The 22,806-nt window shown below is 39.3% G+C and overlaps 1 protein-coding gene across 2 annotated transcripts in view; it reads left to right on the plus strand.

Annotated features, from left to right (window-relative positions):
• The first annotated feature begins 528 nt into the window (after window positions 1-528).
• Window positions 529-22,806, plus strand: part of prom1b (prominin 1 b) — a 36,047-nt gene continuing 13,769 nt past the window's right edge. For both annotated transcript variants that reach the window (XM_034085776.1, XM_071203435.1), the window contains exons 1-11: window positions 529-1,107; window positions 15,885-15,946; window positions 17,042-17,068; window positions 17,166-17,371; window positions 19,479-19,599; window positions 19,843-19,906; window positions 20,296-20,385; window positions 21,177-21,394; window positions 21,502-21,576; window positions 21,716-21,779; window positions 22,214-22,373. In XM_034085776.1, the coding sequence (XP_033941667.1) occupies window positions 834-1,107; window positions 15,885-15,946; window positions 17,042-17,068; window positions 17,166-17,371; window positions 19,479-19,599; window positions 19,843-19,906; window positions 20,296-20,385; window positions 21,177-21,394; window positions 21,502-21,576; window positions 21,716-21,779; window positions 22,214-22,373 (1,361 nt within the window). In that variant the 5' untranslated portion in view covers window positions 529-833. The remainder of the gene's footprint in view (window positions 1,108-15,884; window positions 15,947-17,041; window positions 17,069-17,165; window positions 17,372-19,478; window positions 19,600-19,842; window positions 19,907-20,295; window positions 20,386-21,176; window positions 21,395-21,501; window positions 21,577-21,715; window positions 21,780-22,213; window positions 22,374-22,806) is intronic.

The raw sequence follows: 22,806 nt of genomic DNA on the forward strand, positions 1-22,806 counted from the left end.
ATTTTTAAAATGAGTCAAAATAGTGATATATTATACCTTACAATAACCCAGAACCCATGACACCTTCTAAATGCAAACGGTCTCTGAATTATATTAAATAGCCTAAAAGTATAATAAAATATAAAAAATATATTTAAACATCTGGGTAGCTTTAGGATGTCCTTCTGGTGATACAGTTCAATATAGCCTACATTTAAAAATGATTTTAAAATATATCATTTAAATATGTTATCGTAAAAAATTAAGAAATAAGATAAGAAATTAAGCATATAAGAAAGGTTATTAACCTGGACATTAGATTGGTCAAACACTATTTGACACTGGCATGTTAATTCAAAGTAAAAAAAGAAAGAAATACTCAGTGAATTTACACGTAACCTGCCTTAATGTGTATTTAATTACAGTATGCTTCTTGAGTAAAAGTATGTAGTTACACCACTGACAGGTGATTTGACTCGACGGTGTCGCGCGGCACAGCCGGCGAGCTTTCAGCGAGCGCGCGCGTTCTGGGGTTTTACGTGCACGGGGGATTAGGGCCGGTGAGAGTGAGCCAGGACACCGAGACCACGAGCACATCCTCGGCCGTTAGTCCTCTTTTGTCGTCGTAGAAGAAATCCGAGAAAATGTCTCCGTACCGGGAAACAAGCAGGAGATAACAGCTGAAACTCGACGGTTGGATGTGAAGTTTAAAAGTTTCTGACGGTTGATAGTGAACTGCGGGGATAAACCTCCGGGAGGGACAGGTGTCTTTCGTCCGTCTCCCCTCTTCAACCCCTATAGGGGCTAGGATTTTTACTTGATTTTTTTTGTATAAAGCTGGACTTTTCTAAGCCATGTTGTGGACAAGTTGGCTCGTCCTGCTGCTCTGCTGGGGGGGCACCACCAGCGGCGAGCAGCAGGCGGAGGAGAGGGACGGGACCCCGGTGGAGGCCCGGGCGGAACCGCAGAGACAGCGGTCCCCTCCCCCTGTGGAGCCGTTGGATTTTGGGTTTGTACCGGCTGCTGTTTACGATACCCACGCTTACTTTGAGCCAGGACCTATTGGGCTTCTCTTCCACATGGTCCACGCTTTTCTCTACGTTGTTCAGCCGAACACCTTTCCTAAAGGTGAGATTATCCCACCCCCCTCCTCCCCACCCAGGTTTCTCATCTTTACTCCGGGTCTTATTTCCCTCTGAGGTGGACTCTCAGCTCTTTTTCTTCAAGTCATTCTGCATAAACACAACGCTTATATCACTAAATAACCTAATGTAGGAGACTAGGAGTGACCCTAACAGGTGTCAAACTCACCATTACCTGATGAGGGGTTTTCAGCTTTAATGTCACTGCAAAGGATTTTAATGGCGGTTGCCTCCGTGAACCCAAACCATTAAGATATAAAGAATAAACAAGATACAAACATGATGATAACGTATGGCATGCAATACAAGTATGATTGAATAAATAAAGAACTTGTAAATCAGTACCAGAGGTGGAAGAAGTACTCAGATCTTGTACTTGAGTAAAAGTAGAAGTGTAGGAACTCTGTTACAAGTACAAGTCCTTCAATTAAAAGTACAAAAGTATGACTATCAAAATATAAGTAAAGTACCAAAAAAAGTATATATTTCAGAATAATATTATATGTTTTGATTACAATTATTGATGCATTAAAGTGTTTATCAACGCTGGTAAAGATGCAGCTAGTTTGCATTCAGTGTTGATTATATTTCTCATCAATAAACAACATCTGCAAAGTAACTAAAGGTACGAAATAGAGTAAATATAGTGGAATAAAAGTACACTATATAGCTCTGATTTGTAGTGGGGTATAAGTATAAAGTATGCAACAAATTCAAATACTCAAGTAAATTACAAGTCCCTCAGAATTGTACTTGAGTAAATCTACTTTTACCAATTACTTTTCACCACTGATCTCTACTAAGGGGTCCATCACACTGCAATGAGAAGCTGCCAGAAAAAATGTAGGCTAGTTAATTAATGATGGGAACATGATAATAATGCATGTTACTAATCCTTCAGTGTTTACTGCCAATGACTATGACTTTTGGATAGTCACTGGGATAGATAGCAGAAACTTTGGCCAGTGGTCTGTCTGGTTACACCATCTATCTTCGCCTTCAAATATAGCCAATTGGTCCTCTACTTGGGGTTTTAGGTGGTGACAAAATGATTAAGTTAAAAGAATTTTTTTTTTTTTTTTTTGTCTCTGAAAAAACCTTAAAAAACAAGCCATAAGGAAATCTGTGTTTTCACATAAACCTGCAAAGCAAGTGATAACCTGTGTTGAGGGGTCACTGGTCATATTATTTCAGAAATCCTGATAGCGGTCAGAAGCATTACAGTCTAACTGATCTAATTTACGTCACAAACTAAACAACAAAGTCCAAAAAACATGGGAAACCTCAAAGAGCTTGCCGGAAATGTTTGCACTACTGCTGAATCTGTATTCTTTCTTCAACTTTGAATCTAATGGCTGACTCGATGCATGACTTCCATACAACACACCTAATTAAAACACTTCTGGTTCAAAACAGCACACGTGCGGTTAGGGACGGCATGCTTATTATGTGCTTGTTGAGCTCAAAAACCAACACTATGAGCAGATTATTGGGATCAATGGCTCATAAATGATCCTCTTGGGTGCCAATACTTTAACATTATCGTGGTCTGTCTTTAATCAATACACACATGGTGAATGTTGTTTTCCTGGCCACCTGGTGTAGTGCAGTTAATTGATGGATATATTGAGCTACAACCAACTAAAAGTGTTTTGTTTGTGTACCGTATGTACGGCTGTGAGTGGTCACGTTGGAGGTTGACATAGTGCCATAGGATTGAAGGTTTTAAATTGCTGCCATTTTGGTGTCCAGGGTCACTACCGCTGGCTTGGTAATCAATTAGCAGATCAGCGATTAGAGGAGGCTTTCTCTGTCACCTGCATCCCTTCGTAATACCTTAATCCGCTGGACCATATGCTGCTGCCAGGGACTTTCCAGTATTTATTACTGTCATACACATGCACAGGTAGAGACCACCTGGATGTCCTGTCACAATCCCACATATCATAATCATATCCTACATGTTGATTGACACATAATAAACACAACAGACATACTTTCAGGTTCAATATTACATTGTATACATCTGCTTTACTGAAGACATTAGGCTCAGATGACTGCCAATCAACTTAATCCACTAAATTAACTTTGCAAAGAGAGGGCCAGTTGTTCAATTAAAAAAGCTATTTTTGGAAAAGGCCGCAATATCACTTCCTTATAAATCCATTTGTTTGTGAATCCAAAAACTTCAGAGATCATTATGAATACAAACTTTTGAGTGTGTTACTCAGACAACCTGAGCAAGAATTGAAGGCAATGTAAAACACAGCTACAACTGTTCTTCATGAAGAGCTGCAACTAACCATTATTTTCATTATCAATAATCGCTGGGTCTATAAAAGCTCACAAAATACGGAAACACGTCCATCCAAGATTCCCAAAATCTTTTTCTGTACAAAACCCAAAGATATTCAGTTTAACATAGTAGGAGGAAAAGCAGAATATATAGCATCCAGTGTGCGAAAAAGTACACGTCCCACCGTCCGGGACGTGTTATTTACAATATCGGACAAGTAGATCTTTCAATTGACTTGTCCGGCGGACAAGTGGCGTTTTTCGCCCTCATGTATTGACAAATTATTGATACATTCAGTTTACAAAAGGCAGAACTCATTCGCAAATTATACGTATCCGCCATTGTTCGTTTAGAAGTGTTAGTTTCGGTTCTGCTTGTCGATTCCTAAATGCATCTCGCCGCTTTCTGTACAGTTAGACGGGGGCGGGGCGGGGCGGGAAGTGTAGCACAGTGGCCGGGTTGGGAAGCAAAACTCTGTTCCGAGTAGGAACAAATAACAATTGTCCGGTACGGGGATTAATAAGAGTTGTGAGGACAGGAGGCGGACTGCAGCTCTCTCTATGCTCCGTATCAGCTGATCGCTGCACGGTGAAGCTCAGCCTCTCTCTCTCTCTCTCTCTCTCTCTCTCTCTCTCTCTCTCTCTCTCTCTCTCTCTCTCTCTCTCTCTCTCTCTCTCTCTCTCTCTCTCTCTACACACACACAGCGGATCCGCTGCCCGTTCTTATGTTCTTTCTCTAACACGTAATGAAGGTTATTAAGCGTTTTAGCCCCTGTGTTGTTAATATTGACCGCCATTTCCTTTATGAAGTGAAGCAGCCTCCCTGTCTGTGTCGTCCTCGCGCTGTCCTCACATCCCCGGACCCCCAGACTCGGAGCAGCGCAGGGATGTCAGTATTGTTTATGAAGCAGGGTATAGAAAGTACATTATTGAAATGAAAATACTATTTATTTACTTTTACAAACAGTGAGCAGCTGGGCAGCTGCAGCTGTGTATTGCAGGACATGTGTAAGCGTGCAAGCGTCTTTGAGTTGTAGAAGAGCGCTATAGCCTATAGGCTGTACATCTAATGTGTCATTATTATTATTATTAGGTTATGTGTTGGACATGTGTGGTTGGACTCTGTCTCACAGGCAGGTTGCAGTGTAACATCAGAGGAGACTGGGCCAATTGTACATTCTCAAACTGCACCACTTAGAACCAACTAAACAATGCAGAGATTATTTTTATATAATTGTATTCAATAACCGTAAGATATTCAACAGTATGAAGTGATTTGTAAATAGGAATACAGATTTGACTTAATGTTTTCATAAATATATTTTTCTCCCAGTTTGTCATGGGACTTATTTTGACCCTCTCAAAGAACCGGAATCGAGAACCAAAAATAACCGACACCGCTCACTTACGTTGAGCGGTGTCGTATAAACCGTGGGAAAATGTAAAATACGATGACGAAGAAGAAGATTCCAGTGGCCCCAATCTTTGGCCATTCTGGACAAGTGAAAAATGTATTCGGACAAGTAAATTGCCAAACTCACTTGTCCATGGACAAGTACTCTCTAAAAACGTTTTCTCACACTGAGCATCCCCTGCCATTTCTACAGGAAAAATCCAATATACTACTAATAGTAAAGATCAACTAATGCAATTCCTGAAGAAATTGCTAGTGGGAATGCTTTATGCTGAAAAGTTGACGCTGAATTGCTATGCTGAAATGTAATGTGTAAGAAGAAAGTGAAGAATTTAGATTGAAATGAACACTGGGGACCTGAATGTGTGATGAGAGAAGAAAAGAAAGTAAAAAGGCTTGGAAAAGCAGCAGAATATTTGAACTGCAAACTTTTGAAATAACTTGATTGTAACTGATTAGTCAGAAACCAGGAAATGGAAAAAACTTTACAACATTTGTAGAAGTCTCATTGGACTAAAATCCCAGCAGAACTTGGCGTTAACACTCATCCTGTTGTCCTCCTCTCTGTCGAAGTGTAAAACGCAGTCTGACTACAGACAGCTGGAGACTGAAGATGTGTCCTCTTCCTCACCTTTTAAACCACTCATCTTCTCCAGTCTGGAGACACACACATACACATTATAATAACACACTTTCAATAAAAACCATCATAATAATAAAGTGGATTACAATACAACAATCAGACAGACTTCAGACAGGCCGCTCTCCATGTTGACTGCACGGGCGGTTACATGAATGATCTGTCGCCATTTGATGACATCCCAAGCCTTGTGTTACCATGGCAATGGCATTTGAAGAAATCTCAACTCTCACGTAGATGTCGTCACGGCTGGACTGCTAGCACACGTGAAGTTTTAGCACTTTTTGAACATTTTCATAGGAGTTATAGCGACATCGTGTTTTATGGCGAGGGATGCGTTTCCATGGAAACGACATATGGTGAGATCTCAGATTTGGCGTAGAGCTGTTGAGGCATGGACCGGTGATATAGAAGTGAAGATTGGGGAACGATTGGACCGTGTCCATTGGACTTACAGCGACATCGTGTTTCATGGCGAGTGGTCTGTCACCATGGCAACGGCATTTGATGACACCCCATAATACGCTTAGATGCGTTGATGGCTGCATCGTTACCAAACCTGTGAAGTTTTGGGCCGTTTGGAAGATTTTCACTGAAGTTATGAGAGAACCGTGTTTCATGGGGAGCATTGTGTTGCCATGGCAACGGCATTTGAAGAAATCTCAAAACTGTCCCGTAGATGTCTTCATGGCTGGACTGTTAGCACACATGTGAAGTTTGAGCACTTTTTGAACATTTTCATAGGAGTTAATGTATAGCGACATCGTCTTTTATGGCGAGGGAACGGCATATGATGACACACCCATAACTGATGTAGAGCTGTTGAGGGCAGGACCATTTACCTTTATCTGAAGTCTGCTGCTCTGAGCATGTCAGTTGGAGTTATGACATCATAGTGTTCCATGACACAGGTGTTTATATTTGATCTAACGAGGTGTCCAGAGATCAAAGGTTTCCATTGTTCTGAATGAGAGATAAATCTATTACATGTGAACGTTTTGTTGAAGAACCATAACAGATATCGGTGAAATTTCAAAGCGTGAAGCATCTCAAGGACCTTGAATATCTGAAGTGTGCTTTTTTTGTACTTTCGGGTCAATAATGTGGCCTTTTTGGCAGATTACCTAAAGGTGTGCGGCTGCTGCCGTGAGGAAATATCAGCCTGAAATTACAATGGGCTTTAATGGAGACATGTTGAAAGTTTTTGTCACTTCATGCCCTCAAGAGGCATTTTGTTTAATTATTTTTTGCTTAATTATTTGTCATTTTTCAAGCTACGAGATGTTTTCCTACGTTTGTCATGACAAATTATGTCTCAGGAATGTAGGGTTTGCAAATTATGGCAGTTTAAAAAAAAATATGAAGGCAAATTTCAAGATTTCCTACACTCTAGCTGTGACATCACGCACTCTAGTTAATGTTAAAATCTGAAGAAGGCCTCTGTACGAAGGTCTGAACAATGTTTAATATCTCTAAAACAGAGTTCCCGTTAGCCGGTAATTACCGGACTACGACCGGTAAAATATGCTCAAGACCGGCACATCTAAATCTCTCCGGTCAAAGTGTCCGTTCAAAATAATTTCCGTTTAGCGCAATACCACATCAGTTGCGCAATTTGCGGCATTTATGTGACAGACAGAAGAGTATGTGACAGACAAGAATAGTCAATTCTAATGTCTAACACGTAATGTGGAGAAAGAGATGTCCTGTATGGGTTGATTGTGTGTTGATCTGTTGGTAATGCCTCGGGGTTCCGGTGGGCATGTAAACAAATGCATAATGCTGCTATACTTTGCGGCCTCACCCAGTTGCATAGCGACACTTATTGTTTAGGTGTCTTTTAATAAGCAGGTAGTTCTATCATTAGCTAGAACTAGCTAGATCTGATCGATATGGACATAAACGCGAGTGAAGTCTAATCTGACGGGAGAGAGATATCAGCTGCTGCTGACGAGTAGACACGCAGCTCTGCATGATCCAACACATCCTCACTCCCAGGTCGGCCTATGTTGACGTTATGTCAAGTCCCCTGCCGGCTTTTTCCAACGCAAGGGGGGGGGCCTTAGCGTCCATTTTCAATGCAAGGGGGGGGCCCTTAGCGTCCATTTTCAGCTTTACGGGATGTCCATGTGCTTCTATGGACGCTCATGGAAGCACGGCATTCGTTTGTGTCGACTGCCCTTAAAGGCAATGAGAGCGTCCATTCTCATTGGATAGCGGAGAATTGTACACCCGGAAGTAAATATTCCCCTTACAGACGATTGATTTTACAGTGATATCTGCACTACTCATCGACTAAAAAACACCAGACTATCCTTGTTAATTACACAACATTGATTGGTTTAAATTGTGTGCAATGCTTTTGTATTTTTCCCCTTCGATTCGGAGAAACAAATCTTTTTTCGGAGTAAAGGATGGCAGAAGACACTACACTACCCAGAATCCCCAGCTATCGTTTGGACTACACCATTAGCTCTGTTTGACGTCACGTGATCTTCACATTTCTCCCTGAAAACATGGCCGAACTTCGTTTTATTCTGGGTGTAAAATGCCTATTTTAAAGTTAGTTTGGCCATTAAAATGCGTTTTGAGAAATATGAGTTGTTATTTCAGATGATGTGTGCAGTGGATGTACATGATCTTTAGTTTGCTAGTTATTACGAAGATTACTTCAGGAAATTGCGTCCAACGTTTTCATTGTTACCAAGGTGGTTGCTAGGGACGCTGCTATCGATATTATTTCTGTTATGTTGTGTAACTGTTTAATGGTGTTATCTTTATTGCTACCCCCTTCCCCGTCAATGTATAGTGTTGGTCCACAGCGCAAACATATTAGTTTAACACAATCCGCATCTAAAGATACGTTATTTTCCCCTGTGCAATTCCAGTCTTACATCTCAGAGCACATCGTCATTAACAAATACCGGAAACATACCGAAAACATTTTTAAAAAATAAAATAATACCTTATTCCGAGTGTGCTTGCTTTTCTCTTTGAAAGTCATCACATAACGGCATTGTAATACACGGTTCGGCTGCATTAAATATTACATATCTGCCGTAGTTCTGTATTTATAGCCCTGATGAGAAGACAAACATGAGGAACTGAAAACGTGACGTGGATCATAAATATATCAGCCATTAAACAACATCTTACATTTCTTTTCACACAATATGTCTCCTTGCAGTATCAACACTAATTCGGCTCACTTTTATATTTGATCCAATTGGTAGATAGGCTGTATTTACACCATAAAGGTGCACAGATGATATAAAGAGACACCTGGTGGTTAAAGCATGTTATTGAATTTCATTATTTTTATTATTAGATATTAATAGGATCCCTATAAAGTATATTCATTACTCGTTATTCTCTACTAATAGTTAATTAAAGACTGTATATAATGACTATTTTGCACATCCCGTTCAAGATTTCAAGATGTTCTAAGGTTTATTGACATATCATATAGGCCTACACAACTATGGTGTAGTTCTGCACTGAATGAAAAACTTGGGTCGCAGGTTCCTCAACAGTGCATTACAAGACATCTATCAATATGTGTGCATACCTCCAGCAATGTTAACTATGTTGAAGCACTTATTTTAACTGATATTATACATAATGTATTATACTCTTATAAGATGTATGCAGATATTTCATCTCCGGCCTTGTCAGGTATTGAACAATCAATAAATAAAGAACACAGAATTGTTAAATATAAAACACAGAATTTGTGTGATTATACTAAATGATTTACAAATAAACACCACTGCATATTTAACTGTTACACATGCTGATGTAATGCAAATGTTCCAACTTGGGATCAATAAAGTATATCTTATCTTAAGCTGATCGATGGCTACTGCCATATTTGCAAAATGTGCCTCTGAACCTTGACAAGTGCATGTTTCAGGCTTATCAATTCATGTAATGTAATGTAATGTTATCAATTAACAACAGGAGGGGTCACAAACATAAGTCCAGCTGTTAAATAAAGCTCTTCTGACCTTAGCTGGCGTGTGGGTATATATATATATATTAATACTTCCCATTATGGGCACAAGCAAACGAATGCCGTGCTTCCATGAGCGTCCATAGGAGCACATGGACATCCCGGAAAGCTGAAAATGGACGCTAAGGGCCCCCCCCCTTGCGTTGAAAATGGACGCTAAGGCCCCCCCCCTTGCGTTGGAAAAAGCTGGCAGGGGACTTGACATAACGTCAACATAGGCCGACCTGGGAGTGAGGATGTGTTGCATGATCACATGCAGCGGTGAGCGGAACAAAACACACACTTCAGGTTAGAATATCACACGTAGCTATTTTAATTAGCTCTCAAACTACCTAAACTAGTTATAGATATGTTTAGTTTCACTGTCGGGTCACTCATTACTGATCCGCGAGCTGCATGATACTGACGGGCTGTCAGGAGAGGGGGAGCGCTGCGTTTATTATTCCCGTGTTATTGTAAATTACTGAACACGTTTGAATAATGTAGTTAATCTACTATAATTAGTTTGTTTAATATCGAATCATTTCAATTTGTTTTAAAGCACAATAAATAACAAAGAAGACCTTTGACCTGCACTTTTCTCATTTTGTCCGGAAGATTTAAACTTTAACGGACATGTTGACCGGCGAAAAAATATTCTAACGGGAACTCTGCTCTAAAAGTAAGAATCAGATTTAAAAGTTGTGTTACACGAATAATGTCAGAATAATGTGTAACATTTTAAAGTTGGAATGAGGTTTCTGAGTGAAAGTATGAAGGAACAGTTAGCAGTTGAAGTCGCATGAAGATTGTTCAAGTCTGAAGATTTTCTCCATTGACTTCAATGGTTAAAAATGTGATGAATTATGGGATGTATCTCTGGAATTATGAAAGTTATGAATGATAAAAGTAATAGCACTCGATTCCCGACCGAGCTGAACGTTTTGATGTTCGAACGGAGTTTCTGCGATGTTCAATTCGGGAGGAGAAGACCGGCAAAATAACGGGCGGAATGAAATTAAAGAATTTTGTGCGTAGCCTATAGAACAGATAGTTGGAATGCTGTTAACAGCATTCCCACTAAATTATTCTTCCAATCAATGTAGCTGTAAAATAAATATAGGTTATTTCTAAAATAAACACCATTTATGTAATCACAATTACATACAAAAAACATAGTTTGTCCCTGAGATAAATCATATTAGATAAATTATATTAGTGATAATCTGTGGGTTTTGGGATATATATTTTTTAAATCCTCTGGAGCAGAGAGAGGAGCTGTGGATTTTGTTATTGATTAATGCATCGGTGTTTCTTAGGGTCAAAAACACTAAACTCACAACTTAAAATGAAAGCGTTTAGTTTATTTAATAAAAGAGCACATGTTCAATGTGAAAACTGAGAGTAGATATAGATTAGTTTCAATTTGGTGCTATATAAAATAATATATAAAAAATATTTTAAAAAATAAAATATTAAACACCTTGAATTTCAGGGGGGGCTCCGTTGGCAGGGCGCAGCACCCCGCCAAGACAATGGTAGGGGAAACACTGCCTTTAGGAAATGCAGACATTCGACAGTACTGATTCTGACGTTTATACCCTAGAATGTTTCGTTGATACGAGTCATGTATTGTCGGTGGCCTAATGCGTGCCCGTGTACATGGTTGTAGAAAGGGCTTGAGTTATATTTAGCTCTTGCGGTGGTGACCGGTTGGGGTCACAGGGGCTGAGGTTGTTTGGAGTTTGAGATGGAGAATTACAAACCAATGTAAGGTAGACTGAGGAAAGGAATTTGATTGTCCTTGCAAGAACATTGGTCTAATGTTGAACAATCTCACAACAAGTCTGTAGACAAATCTCCACAAATCCCTGTTTTATTATGAATGTTTCAGGTTTCCAGGACAGCTGCTGTAGCGTGAATCACAGGTCGTCATTGGTGCATTGGTTGTAGTCAGGATCTGGATCGCTCATCCCTCTTTACAAATCTGTGTGACGTATCATAAGGAAGATGCATTTTATACTCCTGCACTATGTGAGGAGGGCGTGTGTCTTATCCCCCTGATACACACAGGGTAGATTAGAGGATTAGCATCCACAGGGCTAATGCTAACACAGCTACCGCAGCTACAGATGGCATTGTAACACGCACGCACACACACGCACACGCACAAACACACACTTAAACACTTACGAATGCTGGCTCGCAGACTGCACGAACGTACTGAAAGTGGGTCATAGTCTGGGTATTTATCTGTTTGCTTTAATTACTCACTGGTTAAAAACATGTTGTTAATCACTGAGATAATGCCTTAAATTGAATTGACAACAAAATAAAAAACTTGATTAGTTTCCTGATAAGGATATCTGCAAAACAAGGGAGGAAGGAAAGAATAGACACCAGGATTAATTGATTTCTGTAAAGCAACACTTTTGCAGATCAATTAATTCTTTAACTACATAATACAATTGCAACCTTTCCTGCTTCTAAAGTAGATGCTAATGTCTTGTAATTATAAAATCTTAAATACATAAATCTAAAAATATCTATTCTCTTATATTCCATAGATCAGAAAAGTCACTCAATTGATCAAAACAACATTGATTCAGTCTGTTATCTCTCTTTACCTGATCCATATTATAACATCTTGTGGGCAGTGTCTAATAAAGTGTCTACTGCAAACAGGAGAAAATACCGTATAATCCTCTTAGTTACTTTGGCCAGCTCACAGCGGGCTGTGTAATTTCTTTAGCTCCTGGTGCCTTCAGAATACATACGGTGCTTATAGCATTGTGTAATTCTGTATACCAAACAGTTAGTAGTATTTAAAGTAACAACCAGGAAGTACTTCATAACCTGACCTGACACCTTTTGAAGTGCATCCCACATAATCACTTTAGGTTCCCATTGTGGTTTTATAATATACATTAATGAAAGTGAGAGCTGCAATCACTTTGTCCTACCAATTCAACTTATTTCAAAACTATTTAAATCTAGTCTTGGGGAAACTGTTAGTGTCAGTGGTTCCAATGATGGGGGATTAGGAGCCCCTTCTTAGGGTTAACCTGATGAACTCGCTGTGTAACATAGTGTTTAACTGCATAGAAAATACATGTTGAAGAAGTTTCAGGTCTTTTGGACATATGCATTTATTTTACAAATAACATTTGTTTTTTTCTTGTTGTGACATAATGGATAGTATTACTTTTGTATGATTTGCACCTGGCATTTGTGATTTCTTGTATAAACAATCCCAGATTTGAATATCACTCGTCATGTGCAACCTGTTATGAGTGGTCGCATGTAGACATCACTACATTATAAGGGGTGACAAGCCAAAGAGCACAACTGAAACTTTACTGCTGGGAAATATAGCCAATAATGTAGCCAATCATTTATTTTCCTGCACTTTTCTCTACCAGTAACTCCACCATGGCCCCATTATTCCCCTAACCGTCTTCCATTTTTGTAATGATTGAATATATTCAGAAACGTACATTTCTCCAGTAGGGTCACTGGGTTTAACTTGCTTTTCAAAGCAATCTAAGGTGTTCAAATCCACTGTCCAGGGAGCAGAGACTGACCAACATGTATGGATGTATTTCTTAATCATCTCTCCCACTGAATGCTTCAAGTTATAGATTTAGGTTTTTAAGTGTGGCTAATATACTTCACAGTTAACAGGGTTTAGGTGAATGCAGGATAACAAATGCCCTTTGTGTTTCTGTGTGTGGGGCTGAATTTACTTTAAATAAGGCCTTTAACATAAAAAGTAAAGATAGTTGTTGGGTTGCATAAGGCTTTACCACCACCTTCCAATGATCTTCCAGAGCAGGTCAGTCAGCGTAGAGGATTGTGCGCGTCTATACATGGCAGTAAGAGGGTTGTAGGTGCGGCCTTCAACAGCGCTAACTCGCTGCGGTGTTCGGTGGTTTGCTCTTTAGCTTCAAAGTGTTTTCTATGTGTGTGTTTGTTCTGCTTGTAGTCAATATAAACCTTTGAATGTCTCTTGTCACCGTTTTTTGACCACAGTGAAAATCATTGTAAAAGCTAAGAAATCTAGATTAAAGGAGATTATTCTGTTAGATAAAAACACGTTGACAATTGAACAATCATACACAGCCACAGTCAGAATCTATTCGTTCTAATACTTCAAATAGTACACATATTTATTTATCTAATCTTAGTCTGCAACTCTGCAGAAATACAGCTTTTTTTAACTGAATAATAGAAATGTAAGAAAGAAAAATAAATAATTCTTATTGTAAAAAACGATATGAAAACTTTCAAATGATTTTGTACGGCTCTGGAAAGAAATTAGTTCCTCACTTCCTTACTTTTGTCTACAGTATATTCAGGATGAAGAAGGGATTTCTTTTGAGTTAGACGGTGGTCTTTTCATTTGCTTTAGGTCTAATTCAGGTTCACCCCCCCCCTCTTCCTTTCATTTGCATTAGCTTACTCTTATGTTGGCTCACTGAACTAAGCTGTCTAAGCTTAACTGCCCTCAGCAGCTAATGCTAACTAAGTAGCTGAGCAACAACAGGTGGCATGGGCATGACTCAGATGTGTTCATATGCTGCAGCTGCAGAGTTCAACCAGGTAAATGTCTTCACCCGACATGACAGTCTGACGGCTCCTGCAGGTTTATAAACAGGTCTGGGAAAAGAGAGACACCTCCCTGAGGGAGAGGAGGACGGTGCTGCTGTTGAGAGGATCATCCATGTGGTCACAAAAGATATCCAAAATCTCAACTTCTTTTACTTGAGGCTTATTCAGAGACATGTTACTTTTAAAGCACACACTTGAAACCTCACATGAAACAGAGGCAGTTGCTTTGCAGCCAATTATTGAACTAAAGGAATAGCAAAACATCTAATTAAACACTCAATGGATATTATTTGATTAACTGTGTAGACTAAACAGTGTTCAAATATGAGTCAATGAAACGTCTTCTCTCTCTCATTTACCAGTGTAGTGTGTTCAAAGATACCACCATGGGGTCTTTGTTGATTACATGATATCATCAGGACATTTTAATTTGAATTGATAGTGACAATAAAGTGTGTGTGTGTGTGTGTGTGTGTGTGTGTGTGTGTGTGTGTGTGTGTGTGTGTGTGTGTGTGTGTCAGCTGTGTCAGCTTTAAATGATACACTGGCCTCCATCTGTTTACAAACAGCAGAGCAGAGTCACCTACTGTTCCGAGGCATGTTACTGTTTATGACGATATTACATTTCTAAAAGAATAGATAAGAGCAGACATTTTTATATCATGTCATTTGCCGATATCATGGGAGAAATCTCACTGAATGATAGCAATCACTGGAATACAGTATATTGCTTTGACTCGGGATGCAGCTTCAAACAGGTAGTCTTCAATGTTAATATGTTGAATTCAACATGTACTGTATGTCGATATAAATATGTCTGTATCTCTGGTGAAATAAGTATTCAGATATTTTATATATGGACTTTTAGTAAAACCCCTAAATAAAATATTGTACATAGGTAAAAGTACAAAGCATCAAAATAAATCTAGAGAACCAAAAATGCAATTTCAGAAAAATAAAAACAGTTTCATTTGATAGGTTTCTATATATTTACGCATTCATGTGTAAGCAGGTCATGTTGGGGACAACGGTAGCCATTTTGTGTGCTGCCTAGCTTTCTATAATAGTGCATAATAATATATAAGTTGTCTATTATTAGTATTTGAGAAAATTATAATACAGAAGAAAAAGCTGTATTATCCCTCAATTGTAGTTTAGTAGAAGTATAAAGTTTCAGAAAATAAAAAGTATAATCATCGAAAGAATACTCCACTGGTTTGTGTACACATTGTATGCTTGATCTGTAGATGAACACACATCCACTTATAATGTGTTTTTTAACTGTACATGTTGTAAAATATATAATGTGAACGAGTCTGTGTGCATACAAGTGTTATTGCCAGTACGTGTGCACAGAAATCAGTGTGTCCCCAATTCACATTTAGGGTGAGTCACCATCCAGGTGAGCTTAGTGATGGCTGACCTATAAAAACAAACAGACAGATGGACTGAAGTGCATTTCTCATCGGCAAACTACACAGTAATAACAGCCTCCGTAAAAACACACATCTGTCAGATATAAGAGTAGATAAATCCTTCCGCAATACTGTCCTCGGGAAATTAAAATATGAATCCACGTAAGCTGTGTTGTCTGCTCACGAACAGATAAATGGATTTTCCCCTCCAGCTTAGCTCGTCAAATGTAGTGCAGGAAGTGTGTTTGATTGTTCGTACTGTAAAATTGGCAGATGACACATACCACGTTCTGTACAATCCGTATACACCCTGGTAAACTCTGCAAGTGATTATAATTACATTCCTGCAGATTGAAAGACTTGTGTGCTTACCTATCTCTTCTATCTTTTTTTTCAGATCTGATTATTAAAGTTATTCAACAAAACATGGGAGGAATCAAAATAGAAGAATGGAGAAAGGTATGTTTGGTTTAAAAGATTATTGAGATTACATATTTTAGTCTTGATAATAAGCAGTAATGATACTTAACTGGTTAATACATTTGTTAATTTAACACCTGTAAGAGATTTAGTTTTTTGCATTTATTTGTAATCATTTCAATGGGATTTTAAGGCCTTAGAGTGGCCTTTTTAATAGAACATGAAATAATCTATAAAGTCTCTATAATATTTTAAACACATAACGGTAAGAATCACAAAAGGGTAATATAATAGCCTTGTTACTGCGATTCCAACAAGCTTTTTGGGATTCCCCCACTTTGATTTGACGCTTGTTATTATTAAAAACAGTACTTTACAAAACAAAAAGGCAGTTAAAGGTGGGGTAGGTAAGTTTGAGAAACCGGCTCGAGATACACTTTTTGTTATATTCCATGGAATGTTCTTAACATCCCGATAGCAATGAATATCTTAAGTGCTTTGACAAAAAATCCATAAAAAAATGTCATCTGTGGAAGCCGTAGTACTGTAAAAAGCACGACCAATCATCTGAGCCGGCCCGGCTAAAGTAACTGGATGGCCTACCTGCCTGTCAGCCTTCCATCTGTGCACAAACGTATCTCGTGCCCTCATTGGTCATGTGAGCGTCCGTGTGTGTTGGAGGAGGGGCTCTGTAAGGAAGTGGCAGATTTTCTCCGGTTGTGTATTTTCAAATTCTAGCGCACTCGAGCTGGTTTCTCCAAAATGACCTACCCCACCTTTAACCATCATATAATTCACAAAATAAAAAATAATGTGCAAATTGAGAATAAGTAAGAAAAAAAAAGTTAACAATATGAAATAAAAACAATAAGATATGAAATAAAAGCAAGAGAACATTTTTGTATAGACTAGGTTTTAAGAATGATGTTTCCTCTGCCTCCTAATCTTTTGGCTGACCTTGATTTGTTTGTCTTTCTTACCCTTTTGCCGTGTGTGTGTGTGTGTGTGTGTGTGTGTGTGTGTGTGTGTGTGTGTGTGTGTGTGTGTGTGTGTGTGTGTGTGTGTGTGTGTGTGTGTGTGTGTGTGCGTGCGTGCGTGCGTGCGTGCGTGTGTGTGTGTGTGTGTGTGTCACAGCCAGACAATGTGGTGCTGTTACTACAGGTAAACTCCTCATAACATTATGTTTTCACATTATAATCCACAATGTCTCGGAAAGGAGGTGAGGTGGAATGATGATTGTTTATATCCTCTCCTGCAGACGATCTACTATGAGGCGGGTTTCCTCATATGTGCGACTATCGGCATCCTGTTCGTGGTCCTGGTGCCCATCATCGCCTTGTGTTTCTGTGTGTGTCGCTGCTGTGATAACTGCGGAGGGGAGATGCACCAGAGACAAAGAAAAAACGTAGACTGTCAGAGAGGTTTCTACACCGCCTTGCTCGTCGCCACCTCCATCTTCATGTCGTGAGTCTTTATCATCTTATTTATCATCATGAGGATTTTTTTAAAGGTCTTATTAGGTCTCATGTATGTTCTCACTGTGTGCATCATGGAAGTGTGAGACTATAGAACTCTTCTACAAATGTGTTGGACATACTGTGCTGCATACTGGATATACCATAAGATGTATAGAGAAAGGAATGCATGTCTTGTAAAACCTAAAGTCGTAGATCCCAAAGCAAAGTACAACAAATTCTCGTGAAACCCTGGAGGCTGACATTACCTTTAATGCACCTTGACTGCTAATAGTCCAAAAGGAGTTTCAGTGATGTTGTGCTAGGGGTGGCTAATGTTGTCTCCAGCTACTAGCTTCAATCAGAGATGAGGAGCAGCTACAGAGGTCTTGAAACCTCACTGCTTTCTAACTCTATATGCTGTGTATATTGTTTTCTCATTAAAAACGTGTCCTCACCTGAAGCCTCTTTTTCAGATTTTGCAGAGCTCCCCCTGAATCCACGATAGGCTTTATAAAACCTTTTGGTAACATATCCTGTCATAATCCACCAGACCTCTAAACAAGCTTAGATGTGTACATCTGTGGAGTTAAAAACATCTGCTCACATACAGACAGGAGATTACCTGCAGATCACCCGCTGTGTAGGAGACAGGTGCACAGTCGGAGAAATAAGAGCCAAACTGCAGGACAGTTAGGTGTTACTGATATCACCTGGCTGACTGTAAAGGGGCCTCTCTGTCTGAATGAGTGCTTTCACATCACAAACATGCATGCTAACACACACGCACGCACACACGCACACAATGTAAGTACATAAAGTACAATTGGTGATATTCATATATCAGGGTTAATTATTTTATATCTCACACAATCTTTCCTTCTGTTGACACCCAATCAAGTCTTTTCTTCAGGTTCAGCAAAGTGAATACATCAGTTATACGGCTGTACCATTGAATAACTTTAACAGGTGTAAGATATCTTCAAAGTTCAGGAATAGCAATCACAAACGTAATTATTAAAGTTTGCATATCATCAGCTCAACACCTTAATAACAACATCATCCTTGTTTTCACCATTGAATTATGAGAGCGTTATCTATCCTGCATTTTTATTTACAGTATTTAACAACATCAAACGTACGTAATTTCTGAGATATAAATGTGAGGTAAAGTTAAAGTATAATCATTTATAATCATTTGTTTTACAAGTTAAATCTCTACCAATCCTCAGGTAATAGATGGAAAATAGATTAATTTAGAAGGTGAGGTTTCCAAAAGAGACTCATATATTAAAGGGGACCTATCATGCAAAATGCACTTTTGTATGTCTTTTATACATGAATATGTGTCCCCGGTGTGTCAGGGAACTCACCAAGTGTCAGAAAACACAATCCTCTCTCTTTTCCTCCATACCCAAATCTCTAAAAACGGGGCTGCAACGGAGTTGATTATTATTTGAATTTTTCTGATGTCAGAAAAGGGGTGCTCCGCCTATATGGGCAGCTCTCCACCTATCAGGGGAATGAGAGACCGCTTGAAAGTGCTGGAGACGCTGTAGTACATATGCCAGGCCTGTAAGTGGCGCTGTAGTCTGCCACAAACACAGAATCAGCCCTTGCAAAAACAGGGCTGGAAAAGAGCAAATAGAGCGAAATGAGGCATGGCTAAAATGCATGATCTGTTTGGTATTTTGAAAAAAAACTTCACAGACATGTTTTATATAAGTATGACCCTACAATATATGTTTCAAATATAGCATGATAGGTCCACTTTAAGTACATTTATTGACTGTTCATCATGTGTACTGTAGATCTTTGCAAAATCTCTCTCAACTCCACATCAGGAGAAAGTTCTTGCACATCATAAAGTGTATTTGGCATGTGACTGTGAAGAGCCCAAAGAGGTATATACAAGAGAGTTATGTAGCTGAGAAATGTGATTTTTCAGGCCTGTCACATGTCTCTGTGAACTTTCAGTGAGTGATCAAAAGTACATCTTGATGTAGCCATGCTGCCCTCTGCTGGTGAACACTGCTCACTGTCTATACTTTAGTCAAATTGTACCTACTCTATGTGATCATATATACAAAATTGATAAAATAATGTGTGTGTTTTAGTCTGGGAGTGTTCATCGCCTATGCTGCGAACCATAATGTCAGCGCCCAGATTAAGAACACTCGGAGGTTAATCAACACCAACATGAGGGACCTTAAGACATTTGCTAACAACACACCTACGGTATGTGTGTCCCCCCCACACACACACACACACACACACACACACACACACACACACACACACACACACACACACACACACACACACACACACACACACACACACACACACACACACACACACACACACACACACACACACACACACACACACACACACACACATACACTCACACATTTCTATGTAAAAGCCTATATAAAATGAAAATGTGTCTAAATGAGTGATGCCTGTTTTCTGTTGCAGCAAATTGAATACATGACAGCCCAGTACAACACGGCAAAGAACAAAGTCCTGTCAGACCTTGACAGTAAGTGAACTCAGACTGTTTACTTACATTATTTGTTTAACCTTTGTGCCTCCCTTTAAAGAAGTTTATCTGATGTCCTTAGAGGATACAAATACCCTCCTTCACAAAACCTCTAGAAAATAATATGTTCCTCTTTCACTGACTGAAATGTTTTAAACTTTTGTCTTGGAGTCTAAGAACTACCAAATATGATACTAATAAAAAACTTAACTTAACTACGCTAGCCAATAATTATGCCAAATAGATTAACACAGCCAACATGATTGATAAAGCAAAGCCTTAGTGATACAGAGTAATGTATCTCACTTGGTTGTCTGTGGCTCGCTGTGTGTAGTCATATTTAGCTGTAGTTTTCTCATATAATCTGATCTCTCTGTGTTTCCTGACAGACATTGGACCTTTGCTTGGTGGGAGGATCCACAGTCAGCTGGAGAGAGAGGTGGTGCCCTCACTGGACAATGCGCTGCGGATGGCAGGAGGTTAGCACACACTCTGAATGAGCTCCTGTACAGTTTACACAGCTTCATAATGCAGGGTTGATAACACAATATCACCCCGTTCTGCCACCATATCTGATTGGTGACATTCAATTTGAAATTCAAAGAAAAACCTCTCCTCCCATGAACTATGTTGCTAAAATGTAAATTGCTGCTAATGTTTTGCATAAACTCAGACTTTTAATCATGTCAAGATAAACTGTGTTGTTTAATTAAAATACCCCCAAAAACACGGTATAAACTGAAATTGTATATCAACCCTTATTTTGGTGAAGTGAAAATTAAATTGTCGCAACAATATATTTGTGAAAATTCTAGCCGCACTTACCATGTCATGCTACATGATACGTTTTTACATGCAGTTTCCTGTATTATGGTTTTAATACTGCCGTGGTGTCTTTAAAGGCATATCCTCAACATCGTTTAACCTTCCTTTTTCCTCTCCAATTTCTGCACATTTTTCTTTTATCTAAAGCTAAAGTTGAGAATGCTATCAAAGGTAACCAGAGCTGATCTGAACCCCTGTTGTGTTTTGTATTGTGGTTTCCCTTTGTGGGTTGTTGGTCTGTCGTCAGTGTAATCAGCGTTATTGTCATCCTGTTTGTAATTCTGTGATAGTTTTGTGAATTGTGAATGTACATTCTATTAATGTAAATCATTTGAAGATCACATGTTGGACAATACAAAACAGCACACTGTTGTGGATTCTTTTAGTAAATGTGTATTTTTTATCAGCCTATTTTAAAATGTCATCCTCCCTCTCCGTGCTGCAGCTATGCGGGAGACCAAAGAGGCTCTGGAGAACGTCAGCTCCTCTCTGGAGGTTCTCCAGGAGGGGACAGCAAAGCTTCAGGCCAGTCTATCTGGGGAGCGGGCCTCTCTTTCCAACACTTTATCAGACCCTGCCTGCACTAATGGAGCTGTGTCGTCCACCTGTAACACCATCCGATCCACGCTCGCCCAGCTGGGAATCAACTCTGACTACTCTAAGGTACCAGGAACTAAAGATTGTCTCACAATCAACACAACTGAAAATTGAAACAAGCATCTTAAATGGCCATTTTTACTGATCTATATTTGTATCTTTCCCTTCATAAGCTACCAGATGTTAATCATGCCCTGGTCAATGTCAATACTGTCCTGAGAACAGACCTCAGCAACATTGTACAAAAGGTTAGTCCAGCTCATCATCATCATCATCATCATCCTCCTGTTTATGTTGTCACTATCTTTTTCACCTATCGTATTCTTAAAGAAGCCTCCCTATTTAAAACAATTATATATTTTTTCTTTTCTCACTCTTCACCTCCAGGGTTACTCATCCTTTAATGATACACCACAACTGGTTAAAGAACAAACTAAAAACATTGTCACAGGTACTTAACTGTGTGTGTGTGTGTGTGTGTGTGTGTGTGTGTGTGTGTGTGTGTGTGTGTGTGTGTGTGTGTGTGTGTGTGTGTGTGTGTGTGTGTGTGTGTGTGTGTGTGTGTGTGTGTGTGTGTGTGTGTGTGTGTGTGTGTGTGTGTGTGTGTGTGTAGTTTGCCTAACACATATAGCTGTTGTCCCTTCTTCTTTACAAACGATAAGAGATTAGTCTAACTGTAGTCTTTCACTTTCATTTTTTCTTTCACCTTCACCTGTGAATGATGAAACCACAGCTCTACCTCGTAAGTCCTTGTTTTTTCTGTTAGACCCCCCCCTTTCCTTAAAGTGTTCACCTCTAATTTGAGTGGCCTTCTGGTTGATGTAGAATACAAATCCATCACTCCTTCTGATTACTTGTGGTTTATATTTTCATTTTGATTTGTAGGAGTGAAAGGCATGTTGGATAAGATTGGCACAGAGATCAACGGCTTCTCCAAGATGTTCCCAGTGGAAGCTTCTCTCGCCAATTTCACCATTTTCCTCACCCAAGGACAGAAAGATATTGAGTCCTTTTACCCACAGATTGACCAAATGGACTTTTACAGGTGTGTGTGTTCGTCTGAGTACATGTATTATTACTATAGGTTGTAGGAACAGAAATCTGTCAGATTATGGGGACAAACTTTCCACCTGGAGAACAAGAATATGGCCTCTACAAGGGAATATATTATGTTAAATATTTTATCTTTGGGGTTAGTAAAAGGCTTGAACCAGCTATTTTCCATATTTCTCTAACTTCAAATACAATGTGAAATGCTTGTCATTGTGAACATACATGAGAATTATCACCAAATGTGCAGCTCTGCTTGTTGGCGCTTTATAGTGAGTTTCAGCTCATCGTTCAGCGGTCTCACCCTCAACGGTACCGTTTCACTCTCATTACCTTCATATCGCCATTTTCTACTATAGCAGGCAACGAAAAAGAGCTTAAAAAATCACTGTACACTACCTGCTTAGCACAAATCGTGAAAGACAGAT

Source organism: Pseudochaenichthys georgianus, chromosome 1 (genome assembly GCF_902827115.2).
Source record: "Pseudochaenichthys georgianus chromosome 1, fPseGeo1.2, whole genome shotgun sequence".
NCBI lineage: Eukaryota > Metazoa > Chordata > Actinopteri > Perciformes > Channichthyidae > Pseudochaenichthys > Pseudochaenichthys georgianus.